Below are 19861 nucleotides of genomic sequence, written 5' to 3' on the forward strand. Positions count from 1 at the left end.
CACCACGAATGGGATGCATGCCCATCGAGACAGGGTGGTCCCACCCGCGTAACACAGTGGAGCTAAGTTAAGAAGTACCATGACTACATTTGCCCTAACGAGTCACCCACCTGTACAAAACATGATTCATATTTCTCTTACAGATCTTTGAGCCTATCCAACCCCTGTTTTTCCGGCTTACTACCCGGCTCTGTTCATTCAAAATATGAGTGTTGACTGCCCCTCCACCTGCGGCCGCCCTACTGGCCAGGGAGGTGCACACTGGAGTTCTTTACTTCCCCTTCAATATTAGGTATGTTTTCACTACAGCCATTAAGGCCCTTCAAGAATGATACTCAGTGCATTTCTGGCCTGTGAGTAAAACACATATACTGTCCACAGGGTCCAGGAAGATGCCCTGACGAAGGTGAGCTGACCTGGAAGTTTCCACGCCGAAACATGCCCAATCAGGGATTTCCTTGAACACATTGTGAGATTCCAGTCACAGATCATTTAGATGTTAACTAACACATTGGCAGACCCCAACCTAGGAACATAGACTTCAGGAGTCTGAAGTCTTCATATAAGGCGGACTTCAGCCTAGAGGAATACACTTTTGAACTTTGGAGTTTCCAAGCTAGAAGAGACACATTATGTATTAACCATGGAGTAAATGGTTCTGTCTACACATATGGTTCTCAAAGTCTATGAACATTTTTCTTTAACATTCATTTTTTACCGTGCTTTGTTTTTGTATTACACCCTGCAGACATTTTTATCCAATCCCTTGCAGCATTTATGACCTTTTCTAAGGTACTGTCCCAGGGGATATTCCTGTATATAAGAAAATGCCTCAGTGGAAACCTATATAGTGTCACATAGACTAACTGTTGGTGATGTCTGATTTGCTGTTGTATTTTGCAGTATTAGCATAATTGACCTAAACACAATTGACCTAAAACATTTGATCAAATTTGTTACACCTTTTTTTCCAGTCAAATGTAATTAAATATATATATGGGGGTAGGTAAGGGTATATATCAGGTTGAGGGGAAGTGTGGGGGTTCTGGGGGGTCTCCCCCAGCACTTTAGACCCGAAAAGAATGTCAAATAAATGTGATCAAATGTGATTAGGTGAAATGTTTGATGTCAAATAGACACAAACCGCATTTTGCTAGTCACATGCATTTGAAATTGTTTCCTTTTTGACCAAAATAATAAATTGGACTAAAATAAATAATGGCTCATTCGAACCAGTAATCGCTCACAGTATTTGTTCTTTTGGAGTATCATGCCAGAAATGCTCCATGGGATGTCTGTTGTGATACCTGTACCTATAAACTTTGATTCATAAATAAGTGTAAACAAAGATTTCCCCACGGTGGAACCCATATGTGTATGTGCATGTATCTTACCCCAACCACCAGTGGAAGTAGGAGTTGACCCTCCTATGTAAGTACAATCTTCCAGCTTGTCATAAAGGCAATGGTGGTTGGTGATTTTTTTAATTGGTGGGGCATAAATATTTCCTGCAGATATGCCAGAGGGATAGGGCGTAGAGAGGGAGCCTGAACCAACCAAGGAGAACTCGGATGGTTTTCTCCCTGAGAAACATTGTTGAATAATGGATTCAAATTGTAAATTTCTCAGCACAATTTAAGTGAAAAATTGGATAAAAAGCCAGACAGTTTGCAATTGGTTTTTATGGGTTAACTCATGAACACTCCAATAGATGTAAGTCACCAACAGTGGACAGGAGCATTTCCCAAATCATTTTGATAATGCTTTCGCCCACAATATATGCCTGTATAAAAACATGTTCACACTGGCGGTGCTGATACCTTTCCATGGTGGCTGCAGCAATATATGCCGGTATTCCCGTATAAGAATGTACTCATGTTTGCTTCTTGCATAATGCAGGTAATTATACTATAAGAGAACATGTTCACAATGGGTCTGCAAATATATGCCTGTATCCCCAAGGAAGAACATTCTCCTGTTTGCTTTGCCATTAAAAATCCCATGCCACAGTATAACAATATGTTCAAACTAGGTGCTCCAAAACGCCAGTCTAGCCACATAATAACATATAATTCTTGCTTTATCATAGAGGCCCAGTACAAAATGGCATGCCAAAGAAATAGCTAGAATGACTGCACCAAAATGCCAGTCTAGCCACATAATAAAACTTACCATGCTTGTTTTATTATAGCTGCCCAGTAAAAAATGCCATGCTATATTGAGTGTACCAAAATGCCAGTCCAGCCAGATAATAACACTTATCATGCATGCTTTATCAAAGAAGCCCACTGCAAAATGTCATGTCACAGTAAGAAAAGGCTAGACTGGCTGCACCAAAATGCCAGTCTAGCCAGGTAATAACAGTTATTATGCTTGCTGTATTACAGATCCCCAGTAAATACAATGCCATGCCAAAGAAATATCTAGACTCACCGCACCAAAATGCCAGTCTAGCACATAATAACACTTATCATGCTTGCTTTATCCAAGATGCCCAGTAAAAAATGTCATGCCACAGAAAGCAATTGCTAGACTTGCTACATTAAAATGCCAGTCTAGCCACATAATAACACTTATCATGCTTGCTTTATCATAGTTGCCCAGCAATCAATGCTGCACCATGCTTCCTACTATCCCATAACCGCCAAACCCCTATTCTCACAACAGAATCAATTCCCCTGCCAAGCAAACACAAGCACCCAACATCCATGCGCTCATTCACAGGTAGCATTCACTAGCTCATTCACAAGTGTTCTCATACACCATGCACTCACTCATTTACATGCGCATCCATCATCATACACTCACTCAATACACGTGTATAACACATACATATTACTGCACACACTTTAATGTAAGTCCTTCTTCCCACTTCCTGAAAGTGCTCTGCCTGACACAGCACAAACAGGAACCAGGAAGAAAAGAGTGCTTCCCGGTTCCTGCACATGTGCACAGGAGGCAGAGCACTTCTGAAGTAGCACCCTAATCTGTTTGGATTTGAGGGTAGGCAAAGGAGCACACCATTACACATTAAAATATGCAGTTGCCGAGACTGCATCCCCAATGGGCCATGCAAGGCTGAGGAAGCAAAATGCCCCAACCTGTCAAGGTCCATTGGACATGCGTATTGGGCAACTGAAACTGTCAAATGGCAGCCAGCTCCTCTGTAATGGGCAGGGCTTTTGGCAGATTGGCATCCCCATGTCCATTATGGATGAGCTGCCCCTCTCCTCACATTGCTAACCTTGCCAAAAAGGCCCACTTTTAGCTGCACCTCCTCAGAGGCATTCTCCCTTTCCTCACCTTCCCCCAGAAGCTCAACATCTCCAGACTGCATGTCCTCTCTAGGCTGGCTACTGCAACAGCCTCTTCCTCAATCTTTCTTTATCTTCCCTTCGCCCCCTTCAACTAATCCAGAATAGGACTGTGAGACGTATCCTTGGCCTCAAGCCCAGGGAATGCATCTCTCAAGTCCTAAAATCTCGCCACTGGCTCCCAGTTGCTGCCATGATCAAGTTCAAGAACCTTTGTATCACTCACAAGGCTTTCTGGGGCCTGGGTTCCCGCTACATCCAACTCTCTCTCTCCCTAAATACATCCCTGCTAGAGCCCTCTGGTCTTCTAGCTCCAACTCTCTGCAGATCAGAGGCTTCTCTAAACAGAGAGTGGAGGGCAGATCTCTCTCCTCCGCAGCAGCCTTCCTCTGGAATGGTCTCCCATCCCCTCTCAGGCTTGAGCCGGACCTCTATAAATTCTGGAAGCTCCTCAAGAACCTCTTTTTTCTCTTCTTCCTTCCCTCTCCCCCTCCCCTGCTAACACCCCCGTCTGCCACAGTGACTGGCTGCCTGGTTCCCTATGAGTTCTAAAGCGCAACAGGCCTCCCCTGCCAGTACCCCCTCCTAGCACTAAGCATGTGGTCCCTCTCCCCCGGCACCCATTGTAATCACCAGGCACTCACCCTCCTGGCCTCCCTTAGCACTTGCCTAGCCCCTACGGTGCTCTTCCCTCACCCCTCACACACCCCTCCCCCATTTTCACTTGCACTCTCTCCTCTTTACACTGCCCCTCCCTTCCCACACTTCCACATTGCATTCGGCCATACTGGCACTTCATACCCCCCACCCTCTCACTCGCACTTCCTGTTGCTGCACTTGCACGATCTGAATGTTGCAAGGCCTAGTAGGATCGCTATGGTTATCTTCTCCCTATCCCCCACCCCTTTTTTGTCTTGTAAAACCCTGAAACACCATTTGTTGTACAGGCGCCTTACAAATCTCCAATAAATAAATAAATAAAAGATGTGTGAGCGTAGGATTTCCAGCACAGTCTTCTAATGGTTCACATATTGGGTGTATGTATCTGAGTAGATCAAGATATCACATATATAAATGACAAAAACGATCCAGGTATTCACAAAAGGTTACAGGAGACATTACAGAGCCAGAATAGCATTATTAGATGCCCATATAACTTGTATGTAAGACAAAAAGCAGTTTTCCATTCATCTCCCTGACGCACCCGGATCAGATTATAGGCTCCCCGGTCCAGTAAAACAGAAAAGTGTTGTTTATCATGACGCTGTTCAGGGCTCAATAGTTGATACAGTTCCAGAGCCAACCCCCTTCGTTTGGATCAGAGAAAAAGGGAGAAGCTGCCAGAGTCTTGGAATGACGAATATGGGAATTCTGTAGAGAATCTGCCTAAAATTGATTGAGATAAGCATTCTCCTTCTCAGTCAGGGCGTACACTTGCCACGGGGAATCTTAACACCTGGTATCAGGTCTATAGCACAATCATAAGGCAGTGGTAAAAGACAGACCTGTTTCTTTCTGAAAACATCTAGGAAGGGTACATATTCTGGGGGAATCTGCAATGTTACACTTGTAACTGAATCATGGGGTTGGGCAGGTTGCCCACAGGCTGATACTGACTGCTGCGTACAATTGTGGGGACCGCATAACATGTGTCCTTGCAATATGATGAGGACAGTTCTAGGTTCCCATTTTTCCACAAGATTATGGACTACGAGCCATGGCATTCTCAGGATGATACAAAATTGAGCCGCGTTGATCAGGTCAAATACTCATATCGACAATATGAAAGACTTTTGGTGTGTCCGTTACAACAAAACATGACCATATCAACCATACGTGAGACTATAGGGCCCGAAGACATAGAAGAATCATCTACTGCTTGAACTGGCTCTGGCTCTTGCTTTTGCACAAGGGGTATCACCATTTTGTAGCAAAGGATAAGTCCATAAAGTTGCCAGTAGTCACACCTGAGTCGAACATAATGTCAGCAGCCAGCATGTCGGTTCCTGGGAATTATTACTCCACTGGAATAGTTATGTGGGGACCACCATTTGTAATGTATAAGCTAAGGAAAGAGAACCTCAAGAATGCAGACGTGTGCATATGTTCTCGGCTAGGAACGAATCATTGCATTTCCAGAAGCCCTGGGAATCTTTTGAGGACATTGTCGGTCATAATGTCCCGACTTCCCACATAAAAGGCATAGGTAATTCTGCCTGCGCCCGTTCCTTTCCTTCTGGGTTAGAGGAGGGAACACTCCACCAAGCTGCACTGGTTCAGGTAGAGGTTTGTGAGCCAGCCGACCTACCGTTCTTTCTCAGGATGAGGCAACAGTCGGAACAAGAGTTTCTGCCTCGCGTTTTTCCTCTCCATCATTTGTGCACCTGCAATAACAAATCAAGGAGCTCTGGGAATATATCAGGCCTCGAGGGCACTAGGGACAGGCATCCTTCAACTCTTCCTCTAACCCTTGATAGAGAAGGGGATGCCCTTTTTTCCATTGGCCTGGCATAAGAAGTGCAAACAACATTGATTCAAAAGATACGAAAGAGCCGGTGGTCGCCACATGACTACTCAGAAATTGTTACTGGGAATTGAACATTGACAGGACCCACCAGAGCACTCAGAAGAGGAGACGGGTCAGCAGATCATTATCAGTCAGTGGGTTAACCTGCACCTTGAAGGCGTTGATCTTCCACTTCATCTCTACCTGCAAGGTAGTCACCTGAGCCTCTAGATCAGCAATAGCCTGCAAGCACATCATTTTAATTATACTTGTTCATTTATAATACGCTTAATATCAACAAGTGGTTTTCTAAGAGCGGGATCAGGATTCGAACCTGTGTTGCGCTGCGTTGTCTTCCTTCCAAAACAAGCGTGTTGATGCCCCTGAGCTATCCTTCCTCCCCATCGGTGGTTGCATCCATGATGTCCGTCCCAGTCAGGTAAAAAGATAGTGGGCACTGGGCTTTGCAAGGTGTCAGGGTCCTGGCTACAGAAATCCAAAGGGCAGCCTAGGATTTGGCATCAAGGCCAAAAGAATCGAACCAGAATTCATATACTTCCACTTAAGCAGTCTTACCTGGCAGGCATCTTGGGAATGGAAGTAGGTAGTGTGCCAGGGAAGGGTGTGAGGGCATCCGCAGGTTGGGGGTGGGAAGTCAGCCCCCCCCGCCTGAACAACTGCACAGAGTCAGAAGGCAGAAGAGAGATCAAGTAAGATGAGGACAGGGGGGAGATTAGAATCAAGGTTATAGAGCAGGTCTTCACGGATGTTCAGGAGAGCAGTTTCCATGCTTCTGGCTGCTCTGAAGCCAGACTGATGGTCATAGAGACAACCAATAGATTCAGTGCGAAGAATAAGCTGTGAGATGGCCAACTTTTCCAGGAGTTTACACAGGAAAGGAGTGATGGAGATCGGGCAATAATTAGCCGGGCAGGAGCGGTCGGGTGAGGGTTTCTTGAGATGAGGGTGCACAAGAGAATGCTTCAGGGGAAAGGGAAGGCTCCAGTGGCGAAGACGTGGTTGCAGAAGTCAGCCAGGGCAGGAGCGGGGGTGTCAATGTCGTCCTTGATGGTTTTGGAAGAACAGGGAGGAACCTGTTTTGACAAGACTTTCATAGATCAGACTTGTCTAGAAACCTTGTCAGGGGAGAATAAAGGAAATGAAGAGAAAGAGGGAGGAGAGGTGGCCAGTGTGCTGAGGAGGAAAGTAGTGGTGTTTGGAAAGAGAGTAACAGCAGAGTGGGGGTGATGTGAAGAAGAATGGGAGGAGACATAACATCAAGAGGTTGATGTGAGAGTTAGAAGTGAAACACCAGGGGGATAGGAGAGTAGTGGGAGGGTCAAGAGGAGGGGAGTAATAGTGAGAGTAGAGGGGGTGAGGCAAGTGTGGGGGTGATTGAACCAACCTGATTCTTTCAGAGTGTGTGCAAGGCACAACCCCCAAAACCCCATCATAATATTAACTGGCTAGAATATGGACAGCCAGAAAGTCCCTAAGGGAGTTTAGACAACCTGCATTTAGGAAGACCAGTGCTTAGAAAATAGGGGTTCCGTTCGGTAGCACTAACTGTGGATACAGACGCCTGGGCTAGCAAGGAGACTCCAAAGGAGATAAGAGAGAGGGCCAGCCACAAGGCACACAAAGAAAACTTTAAGAAAAATCCTTGAACTTTCCATGAGTCCTTGAGAGTTTTCTGTGCCATATGTAACAAGAGAAAGAAAGGAATGTTGCTATTCAATGAAACAATCAGGAGATTACCTACCTATTTAGCAAGTTATTGGGGTCATCAAATGTTTGGCCATAATGGTATTTGTCTGCTGGATTCAGGGTTTGGAGGTATAGCATCAAACGTTATTCCGCTAGAATAACGTCAATAATGTCCGAGGTAAATTCCTCCAGTGTATTTCAGCATAAATTCAGCCTATTTTTACCTCCACCCCAGAGGTGAAGGTAAAAATTTTAAAAGTATGAATGTCAGGCCATTGTAACAGGGTGAAAAGGAGGCCATCTCCGATACCCTTCTCAGCACCTTAACCATGTTATGCATGAAATGGTCAGAAAGGACTCATTTGTGCATTACAAAAATGTACATCAGTGGTCAGAGTAAATTGTCCATTTCCAATGAAAGTGGAAATTGACAGAAAACAAATCTACAAAAACATGCATTCAGAGTTTATCACTGGCGGTAGTGGTATTGCTGGAATACCGTTAGTGGTATTCCAACAATCCTACTGTTGCCACTGGTAACCTCTGAGTAGGCAGGATTTGCAGAAATACTCCCGTGCGGGGTGGGCGGTGTTTGCCACCATCATTATTTCATGAAAACAATCTCTCAAACTCGTAATGTACGCCATTGTGTTTTCTTCTCCTTTTGCAATGCCCCACCTACCCTTTTTGGCTTACTAAAATGTGTCATTTTTTTCTGAAAATGTGTGTCCTTCCTTTGTATTAAGAGTGTGCTTTTGAGAAACTGTACAAAAATCTGCCAAATTAAATAAATGGGTTCCCTTTTGAAAGTGAAGTTATCTACTTCACAAATATACATTGACAGGTCAAAATGTTACTGAGTGCAAAATCTTCAAGTATGATTTTTGTTGTTAAGACATAAAATATATGTCACAGAGCTTCATACATAGTCATATATTATAGCCAGGTAAAAGTCATTCGGAAAAAAAGGTGTAATAGGGCTGGGAGGAATTCACAATTTTGCTAAACTCTTATTACTTCAGTAAACGTGGTCAGGTCAGGGAAAGGTTTAAGAATCGCTCCCGTAACCAAACACAGCTGTTGGTAAATACCTCGGTGGATCTCAATCACGCGCAGACATGATGCTCACCTGTCCATAGGGCCAGCAGGTTCTTTGCCTTGATGGCCAAGATGACAAGGCTCAGGAAAGCACAGCTTGTGATGAGGCAGGAGCGCAGCTTGAGCTTGGCCATGACCATTATGATAACCATGCTTCCATATTTAGCCGGATCCGTTGCACGTTTTCGACCTCGAGGTACATCCATGGCTAAGTGGTTGCTCTTTATAGCGAGCGAGAGGCTGCGAGGTGCACTGCTCCTGAAGTTACTGAAGAACAATGCCACCTCTTCCGCTGTTGACTCTAGCAAAGTCAACATCAATTATGGTAGCTAGACTAATAAGGTTTTGTTGGGCAGGCAGCACATGAGGGAATGGACGTCCTGTTACTGTTGTTGGGTGCCACCCAAAGGGATGGGCTTGTTACATGGGAAAACTGCCAGTAGCTGAATGTAAAAAATCTATTGAGTCAAAGTGATGGATACTGGTACCTCGGGTAAGTACTCCGGTAAGTAAAATACCCAGGGAATTAGCATATCTTAGTGAGTGAAGAGCTTGCTGCTGAGATCTGTGCATGATCTGAAGGTTGCAGGTTCAAACCCAGCAGAAGCTCTTTCACAGTCTTACACACACACACACACACGATATATATATATATATTCACTACAAAAAAAACTTTGTTGAGGGAACGTTATCGTTAAGTTGCCCTCCCAAAAACCTGTACAATTCACTAAAAAAATAATTTCAACCTCCCCTTTATGGTTCAAATTAAAACCGAAAACCCCCCGAAATTCGACAGTTATGGTAACCTAAGCCCCCAAACCTGCCACCGCCCCTGTGCACTAACACTAACACCCATACCATGAAAGATGTCATCTCAAATGTCACTGATGACATCACTGACGACATCACATTTTTAGTCCCTTTGTTTCCGTTCCCTGCCATATATATATATATATGTACATTCAGTAAAAAAACTTTGTTAAAGGAATGTTATACTTCACAGCAAAACCAACAAACACTGCTCATTCCCCCATTATGGTAAGCTAAGCAACCATAACTTGCACCATCTACGCGCATTGCTAAGACTAACACCCAGGACATCAAAGATGACATCACAAACATCATTGATGACATGAGGAATGAGCAGTGTTAGTTGGTTTTGCTGTGAAGTATAACATTCCTTTAACAACGTTTTTTTACTGAATGTACATATATATATATGTATATATATATATGGCAGGGAACGAAAACAAAGGGACTAAACATGTGATGTCGTCAGTGATGTCATCAGTGACATTTGAGATGACATCTTTCATGGTCTGGGTGTTAGGGTTAGCAGTGCACAGGGGCGGTGGCAGGTTTGGGGGCTTAGGTTACCATAACTGTCGAATTTCAGGGGTTTTTTGGTTTTAATTTGAACCATAAAGGGGAGGTTGAAATTATTTTTTTAGTGAACTGCACAGGTTTTCGGCAGGGCAACTTAACCATAACGTCCCCTCAACAAAGTTTATTTTGTAGTGAATTGTATAGGTTCTTGGGAGGGCAACTTAACCATAACGTCCCCTTAACAAAGTTTTTTTTGTAGGTAATTTTACAGGTTTTTGGGAGGGGAACTTAACCATAACGTCGCCTTAACAACGTTTTTTTGTAGTGAATTGTACAGGTTTTTGGAAGGGGATCTTAATCATGACAGTGTGTCAATGAAGGTGTTGTGTGGAATGTACACTGTGATGATGTGATTTTGGGAGATATGTAGTATAATCTACGTACTTGATATACATTTAACAAAGAACATACCGAACCCCCTCCCTATTGATAATAGAAAGGGACGGACTGAGCGCCTGTTTGCGGACGAGGGCGGACAGGATCAACATTACACAAATAGGTGGGGGGTATCTGAAAATGTACTATTGTCTTACACAAAAAGTGTACAACGTAGAAGAAGGGCATAAAGATATTATAAGTAGTAATAAGTAAATATGGAAACCTGCAGATGTAAAAAGAAAAGGACACATTTAATAGGCATGTAGAATGAAGTGGATGGTACCATAAAACAAAAAAGGATGCCTCCTTCGTAATCACTTCACAGAAACTCGGCAGCCTGGAACGGCAGTGGACGGACACAGTTGGAAGAAGGGAGATTACATCAAAAGAGTGAGTGGAGGTCATTTTCTGTATGTGTGTGTTTTTTTTGGTATGTGGTGCAGAAATAATAATTTCTTTCTGTTGTTTTGACTCAGAAATGGCTAGTACTTTGGAGTGGCTGGAGGAGTATTTTCCGCATTGGGGAAATGTCTGAAGACAGCGACAATAATCGTACACATTGCTCTGCATATGGAAAATAATGACCAGTATGTTATAGGCATTTAACATACGTATATTTTTTTTGAACAGACCAGGAAAGAAAATAAGATAGGGCAACAAATGAGACAGAAGAAGATAGGATTAAAAGGATTGAGCAGAAAATTAACATATTGAACGAGAGTTTGTGGAGGACTGTGTGAGAGGAAAAGTTTGTTACCATTGCCCCACCTGTACCTGCCCCGCTTCTCCATTCCGTAGTGAACCTTCCCCAAACCTTCAAGAGGAAAATAGACATTTTAACGAAATATCCATCCCTTCTTCCCCTCACACATCTCCTCCTCATAACCAGCCCGTGTTGAATCCTAATTCCCCCATATTTGTGTCAGTGTCCGCTTCCACCGCTATTTCTTTGGATTGAAGTGTGTGTGTGTGTGTGTTTGGAATGTTTTTGTACAGTAGTTGTAGTGAAAGAGTGTGAGTAAAAAGACGTAAAATGTTCATGAACAGCGTGCCTGTTCGTCCTATCCATAAGGAATGGAATGTGGGTGCTTTAAAGGCAGTACACCTACCCTTACTAATGTCAAGTATGATGGACTTGATGTTTGACCGCACCATCAGTTGAAGTTGTGCGTACATAAACAGAAAGGGGCGTTCTAAAGACATTGTACCTCGCCGTACCGCTTGTAAACGAGATGAAACATGTTCGTAGAACACACCAGATATCCCAGACATTAGCTGACCTGAGGACTTGGTGTGTAAAATTTTTGTACTGCTTTGCAGTGATGAAGACGGTCACGAGGCACACCCCTCCACCCCTACAAATGGCCACACCCCCAAGCACATCTTCATTGTCCTTCTAGCTATAGCAGATTGAGGTGTACTGCCTTTACTGCTGTAGTGACCAAAAGGAAACTAATCGGTATGGCCTCCATGGCTGCTGTTGGTTCATTAGCCTCTGCACCAGCCCCAAATCCGCCACCACCACCACCTCCCCAAGGGCCTGCAGAGAGATATATGGGTGAGGATGTAGAGAGCGAGGAATAAGAGGAGGAAGAGAATGAAGTGGAGGAACTCGGCACTAGGAGCACTCGCCGGGAGTTGTGGGTGTGGCGGTTGTTTTCCGTTTATGGGAACGTACCAAAAGCACGTGCGAACCTGGTGAAGTGTAATCAGTGCGAGGTGGTGCTGAGTCGCGGGAGACTTGGTTCGTACAGCTTTGGTACGACAACCATGAAGCGACACCTCACTTCGTTCCACACTGCGGACATTCGCAAGGTGGTGCCATGTGAAGAGCGTAGTCGATTGAGTTCCTCCACAGCATCCTCCGTGTCCGATCCTCCCACCACAAGAGACACTCCTGTGGGGGAGCGCCTCCTTCCAGCTGCCTCACAAACCATTCACAATGCTGTTGATCCTTACCTTTCAAAGGTGACAATAGTGTGTAAGTATTGTGACGCAGTACTTTGCAGGGGGGAGAATTTTCGAAGTGCTTTTGAGGCTACGGTCACAGAGCACCAGAAGATCTGCTCCTTACTTAAATAAAGCTCATCCTATATCCTTCTCTGTTCACTTGCCCTTTCTTATCCCTGTGACTGGTGTCCCTTCCTTACCCTCCTTTGGCCTCTTCTCCTAGTGTGCCGTGTGCTGTGAAGCAATAAACGTGAAAACAACAAAAATTACAGAAAAGGCTCTTTTCAGAGCCACCTTTCTCAGTTTAAAGATAGAACTATGAAGTGACGGTCGTAGACCCCCGCAGAGTGGTGGAAAAGTTTGCGGACAGTCGTAGGGGAAAAAAGGGAGGGTGCAAGCAGAGCAAACACAATGAAGTGTACGCTGGGAGTAAGTGGTGTCTCTGAAAAAAGCCTTTTGGTGGTGTGTTGTGTGGGTCAAAAACTGTGGATTGGAGAAAACAGATTGTCAGATAGGTTAGTGTGAATTCAAAAGAGGTCGCAATGCATTTTGTACACTGCGAAGAAATATCTGATTGCCAGCATATGTGAGGTGGACTCCATCTCTGCAGAAAATGAAAGAGCTGCGAAACAAAATGTTTTCATTGTGGAAGGAGGACATGCCAACATCACTTAAAAAGGCACAAACAGCCTTATTCACATTGTGTCTCGCTTTCTCTATTTGTGGACCAAAAGCAGAAGAACGCAGCCATATTTGTCTTTGTGCAATATGGGAGAAAAGTATTTGACAATTTCGAAACATGTCCATGAGCTTCGCAAGTCCTTCCTCCATTGTAAATTGCAAAGAAATTCCAGAGACATGGCCTAAACGGTTTCCTCCACAATGAATGATAAGTATATCTGGAGGACGCTCTGTCAGTAAAGTAACACAGAGAGGTACCAAGTCCAGCCACCTCATGCCATGCACGCCATGCCAGTGCACTTCCACATGAGGAAATCCGAGATTTGTAGATAAACTGCAGCTTTCTGCATACACCTTCAACCAATGTATCCATGAGTGTACCAAAATTCAGATAATCTGTTTTCGAGCATGGAAAGTCATGGCTGTGTGGTCTCCTGTCAGGCTGAAGACAGTCTTACTAAAGTGCGCCATTCAGAACATACCTACTGAACTTCATGGACCAATCCCTAGCTCCGCTCATTCTCATTTGCATGCAACTCCACCCCTGAATCCCCGTTGGTGATATGCGCTGGCTGCAAAGTACTGCCATGTTCACGGACATGTATAGGATCAGAGCGTGACGACGGTACATTAAAGTGTTATTCCCCTTCTTCCCCTTTAAGGTGGGCTCTGAAAAGAGCCATTTTCTTTTTTGGCCAGATACCGTACAGACATCTGTTATTTTATTTTTTTGGTTGTATTTTTTGTCCTTGCTTTACTCCTACAACCATTACAGAACCTTCTCTAAAGCAAGCCTTACGTTGCAAAAGAACATTGCATTTCCCAAAGAAGATAGCGCAACAGCATCTACTTCAAAATAATCTGCATTGCTTGAAGCAATGTTATCATGGCTGCAGAGAAACAAACCAGCTCGTAATATGAATGCACGCATGCCACGATTGACGATACACCTCCCAATAGTTTGATCTGGACAGAAAACAGAATTGTTGTCCCATTTTACTCTAGGGAGTAAAGCAGAAAAAAATACTTTCGTTGTTGGGAAGATGGTCATGAGTGCTTCAACCAACTGTGCCAAATCTGCCAGCAAAGTACGTGAACTCACTTATCCCAAATGGAAAGCACCGTAGTGCAAAATTACCACATGAGGAGTGGTCATTGTACGCATGTCTCTGCAAACTTGCAGAATTGCCGCAGCATTGGCATCAGTGTCAGCGCTCCACACCACCTCCATTCCTCTCACATCGAAATGGTGTGCCACATGCCTACTCTCGGCATAGTGTTGTAAGCCATGCACAAAAATGTCTCCAAGTACCAAAACCCTGACCCTCTCCACCTCCGCCATCTTCAGTGTATGCACCGTCTTTCGATACAAAAGAATAATGTGAACATCTGATTGGCTCATGCCTACAGTCCCCTTTCCATGCAGGATTTGCTGTAGAAACCCGTATGTGACATGTCCTACCTGCGGACAAGCGTTGTCTACGTGCGGCACGTAACTCTTACCCAGTCCTTCCACCCTTTCCACAACGGTAGCAAGTCGAGTCCCTCATTGGACACAACTAAGCACTCACACAACCATCCACCAATCACATTGAACATCACTAATTCTAACTCCGTCATCAACATTGCGCACTTCAAAATTACCGTTGATTCCGAATGGAAGTCGCATATCATTGCAAAGCACCTACTTCACAAGCTACTGTGCAAGTATTGCGAATTGCTACGTACAGCTCCATGCATGCGCACATGCATGAGTATAGAATACAGGTATGTATATTGTAATCAGAGAACATGTGCAACCCTTATGATTTAATTTAGACAAATTAATGCGGCTAAATGTGGATAGGCAATACATACCAACGCTCCCCCCTTTAAGTGCAAGAAGGCTGATTTATCATTGACAAACCGCATGACTGCTTACTGTCTTCTGCATAACCTATACATATGTTGCAAGCATGCCTATTTAGGGTGGAACTTAATTTTGTATGTGAAAATGTCAGAGTTGTGTACTGTGTACGGGCTACAGTAATGCTACTTGCAATGTAATCGTATGAGAAAAGTAAGCGCTCCCGATTGCTGTGGTGACATCTCCCTCTGAGGGTCTCCCGATTTCTCGGCATTATGCTTTTAATTTGCAAGTAGAAAATGTTTCCCCATCTACTACTGTGCCCCATCGCTTACAAACCTCTCTCCTATACATAGTACACCGTGTAAAAAATAAGGCATTTCCATAAACTTAAAATTGTTAGCAATTTTGAAGGACTTTCAAGTACCATATTGCAAATACCATGCAAAGACTGCACAGAGTGAAGTGAAATGCACACATGCACTGGGTTGAAATATGAAAGTAGAATGCTGTGATGAAAGAAGCACAATTAATGTGTGCAGTATCATCACTGCTGCAAACACACAAAGTAATTGATTTTGTTTTTTTGCACCGCAGTGAAGACTACTCTCCTGACAATCTACACTGCAGACGACATATCCGAAGAAACCTGGTTATTTTGCAAAAAAAGGTAAGTACAGTACTACCTTTATATTGTAAGTACTCCTCAAAGAGGCTGTGTGGGTTATTTGTTTATTTTGGGCGCCATTGATTTCTAAACCATTCTACCTACAAATATTCATTTATTGAACAAAGAATGACAGGCAGAATGGCTCACAAATCCCTGTGTGTTTGGAACTCAAATAACATACGTAGACCTTAGAAGGTTAGATTTAGAAAAGAAGTTGCTGTTGTAAGTTTATGGCATTTCGTTTATTAATAATGGTTCTCATCACAAGTAGCCCAATTTGTACTCTCATCTGAAGCACATTGTAGTAGTATACAAACAATAAAGTAGCCTTACCAAATCATTGCAAGAGTCCAATGCACATCGACACACCATGACAAAGAGCTTCTCCATCAGACTCATGCACACAGCACACAGGCATTGGACAACAGACCAAAGTATACCTTTTTTTTCAACAGACACCAAAGAATGCCTACCAAAAAGCAACTCCATAGAAAGGAACGCAAAAGTAGAGCAAATAAAAATAAAAGTGCCCAATGTAAGCATCCACCTGTTGTAGAGTTTGTAGAGAATGTTGGAACAAACCAGCTAATGCAGTTGGTTAGCAAAACAAAGGAAGTCTCAACTACCGAAACTTTACTTCCTTCATCAAAATCTGTCACAAAACACAAAAATGTTGTCAAAAAAACAACTACCAGTACAGCTAACAATGCTCCTAATAATCCTGATAGTGTAACAAGACCATATAGTAAAAAAGAGTATTTTATCAAAAATGTTTTGTCACAGAGTCCTTCAGAATCTACTAAGAAGAGGACCGAAATCATCCTCACCCCTTAAAACCTACCGTAGAAAGTTAATCCTACAAGCTCTCGTGGACAGTGCAATCCTTCTCAAAAGGAAGTTGTTTATATTAGTGTTAAATAGGATGAAAGCACTAACAAAACTAAGTACTAAACTACAAAAGAAACTCAGCAATAAACGGAATGTGAACAAAAATAATTTCTTACATGTTTGTGGTGGTGAATGGAGTCACACAACAACCACAGAACCACATTTTAATGAAGAAGCATAAAAAAACAAAATCAAACAAACACAATTGCCATCCATAGCAGTGGACGAGGGTATGAGAAAATCAACACTACCATCATGGAACAAGAAACACTGCTTACAAATGTATTCCCTGAAAACTCAGAATTACCTCTCAATTCAGCAGAACCACACCATCCAGTATACAAATGGCCGTGCACATCAATGTGTACATTCCAAACAAAGCGTTCAAATCTTTACGTCAGTTCCTCAATCAATATGTAAAAGGTAAAGACAAAAGTAAAATGAAAGTGCTGCAAAATATGGATATTTGTACAGTGCGGAAATGCACAGGACTAAAACGACATTCATTAGCCTGCATTTCTGGGCTTATTTGCAAAAGCAGTTTCCATGATATCAAAAGGATATCAATACATCATTCTAATGTAAGAAATCTAGTGTATAAAATATACTATGCAAAAAGTCCAGCTTCAGAATTAGGCAACTTAAATACCACTCTTCTGCATGGTGCACCCAAATACTTACAAGAAGAAATTGACCATATTCAGAGAAAATATTTTGTAAGTTAGAGCCACTTACAAAATGCAACAGTTTTAGAACATAGTAGCAACAATTCTGTACATAGCGACCTTCTATTACACACATACAGAAAAGAAATAGTAAAATTTAAAAGGTCATCGGCTGAAGTACCAAACCATGTGTGTGTGTTGACGCAGAATGTTTTACAAAAGGAACACAAAAAATGTGGACATAGCATACAAAATAGAAGACAATGAAGATTCTAAATGGTTTGAATTAGCTCTCTACCTTTTAGCAGAAATCAAATATGAACTAACTGAACGCCTAACATGATGCAGTTACTGTACTACAAAATTAGACACCAACCACACGCCTTCACGTGCCATTACAAATAATTTGGAATTGTTTCCATTACCAAAAATCCTGCAACAGCTCAATTTGTATGAGAGCATAATAATTCAAACAGTTCACCCATTTCAAGCAATTACACGCCTTCATCCAAAAACAGCAAAATTACCTTCCTCTGAATTGGTGCATGCCTTTCACCAATTCAGAGGAAGGTAATTTTGCTGTTTTTGGATGAAGGAGTGTAATTGCTTGAAATGGGTGAACTGTTTGAATTATTATGCTCTCATATAAATTGAGCTGTTGCAGGATTTTTGGTAATGGAAACAATTCCAAATTATTTGTAATGGCACGTGAAGGCGTGTGGTTGGTGTCTAATTTTGTAGTACAGTAACTGCATCATGTTAGGCGTTCAGTTAGTTCATATTTGATTTCTGCTAAAAGGTAGAGAGCTAATTCAAACCATTTAGAATCTTCATTGTCTTCTATTTTGTCGTTTATTTGCCATTAGATCTAACGGAAATATACACACTCTAGGAGTGGAACGCTCAATAGAGCATGCTTTAATAGTCTTGGTAAATGGAGTACCAACAAAGGACAAAAATATTTGGCAACAATTAGTGGACTTACACAAAGTTAGACAAGCATTGCAATATCTAAAAGACAATAATGAGTACTACAAGGAAATAAATGTTGATGAAAGCCTAAGGGAAACAACTGAAATAATTCAAGAGCCACCAGAAACTGGACAATTCGAACTTCTGGATCCTGCTACAGTATCCACTCTTTTGGACCATTACACAATTCATCCATTGCATTCCAATGAAAGCATAGATGATGCACTAGAAATTTACCAAATCGACAAACCAAAGGATCACCAATGAGTATATGGGAAAAAGTATAGAAGCACGTGTTTTTCCACTGCTATTTCCTACTGGCAAAAGTGGAAGATACGATGATAGACCCACTCAGATTGGGGCATCAGAATACCGTTCATTACGTATGTATTCGCAAGATCCCAGATTTAGACAAAATGTGGAATACATATTCCACCTACTCTATGAAAGTGAATTAGCAACACTATGTTACGGAGTTGCACACATTCTTAAATCTGGTACCCACTTTCAAAATATGTCAGCTATGCAGTTAATACAAAAAGTACAGGAAAAAGATGAGGTTTTACAATCAAGTATAACAAATTTGTTTGCAAACATGCGTGGTACAAAGGAATACTGGTTCCGACGGCACAGAGACGTGTGTTGTATGATCAGAAACCTTGGACCACCGACTTGGTTTGTAACGCTAAGTTGTGCCGAATATGCATGGGAAGATTTACATGAGTTCCTACGCATAGCAAACAGCAACAACAACAACATAGATATATTAACACCTGGAGAACTTTGCTCTCTAGATCCAGTTAATGTGTCAAGATATTTCCATCATCGTTTCATTGCCATGCTATACTTTATTTGCTATAAAACTGTTCCTCCCCTTGGAGAAGTGCAACACTGCTTTTGGAGAAAAGAATATCAAGCGAGAGGAGCACCACATATTTACATGCTGTTATGGCTCAAAGGTGCACCGAAATTTGGTCACGACAGTGACAGCACTGTTTTGCAGTTTATCCAAAAATATGTCACTTGTGAAATCCCTTCTCAACAGACACATAGTGAGCTGCATGGGCAGATTTTACAATTTCAAAGACACATATGTGGCAAATATTGTCGCCGCAAATACAAAAACAAAGGTAAACACTATACCAAATGCTGCTTTGGTTTCCCTAGACCAGTTAGAGAAACAGGTGAAGTAAACAACTTCATGTCTTCAGTTCGACATAGTGTTAAAGGTAAATCACCTAAGAACACGTATTACATAAAAAGAAGGGAAGAATCAAAATATATCAATGATTGCAATGCAATCATTGCCCTCTTATGGAATGCAAACATAGATGTGCAGTACATTGCAGACAATTCAACTGCTGTTGCACGATATGTTACAGCCTACTTAATAAAAGCAGAAACAACAGAGCTTCAAGACCTCTGGGATGACCTAGCATCAGACAAAACATTATCACAGAAATTGTACAGCCTAGGCATAAAAATGCTCTCTCATAGAGAATGTGGTGCCTATGAAGCAGCAGATCGTTTAACCTGTACTGCTTTGTAAGGAAAATCAGACAACATAGTATGGCTCAGTCTTGGTCCTGCCAAATCTAGAAAAAGAGTGCTAAAATCATTTGAGGACATAGAAACAATTGCCAGAAATGATCCCAACAGCCAAGACATTCTAAAAAACTATTTACTGGACACATACTATCTGAACAGGAGTAGCACTCTGGAAAGCATGTGTCTATACCACGTAGCTCAAAACTTTGCATACAAAAATAATGTAAAACCCGATGAAAGCAAACGTAGATA

At 42.5% G+C, this 19861-nt stretch overlaps 1 protein-coding gene across 1 annotated transcript in view; it reads right to left on the minus strand.

The window, feature by feature from the left end:
* LOC138566585 (galactosylgalactosylxylosylprotein 3-beta-glucuronosyltransferase 1-like) overlaps positions 1 to 8905 on the minus strand; it is a 148278-nt gene extending 139373 nt beyond the window's left edge. Inside the window, exon 1 of the mRNA XM_069644100.1 lies at positions 8657 to 8905. Coding sequence (XP_069500201.1) covers positions 8657 to 8831 — 175 coding nt within the window. The 5' untranslated portion in view covers positions 8832 to 8905. The remainder of the gene's footprint in view (positions 1 to 8656) is intronic.
* Between the last annotated feature and the right edge of the window lie 10956 nt (positions 8906 to 19861).

This window comes from Ambystoma mexicanum, chromosome 2p, assembly GCF_040938575.1.
Source record: "Ambystoma mexicanum isolate Mex_15411 chromosome 2p, UKY_AmexF1_1, whole genome shotgun sequence".
NCBI classification, from domain to species: domain Eukaryota; kingdom Metazoa; phylum Chordata; class Amphibia; order Caudata; family Ambystomatidae; genus Ambystoma; species Ambystoma mexicanum.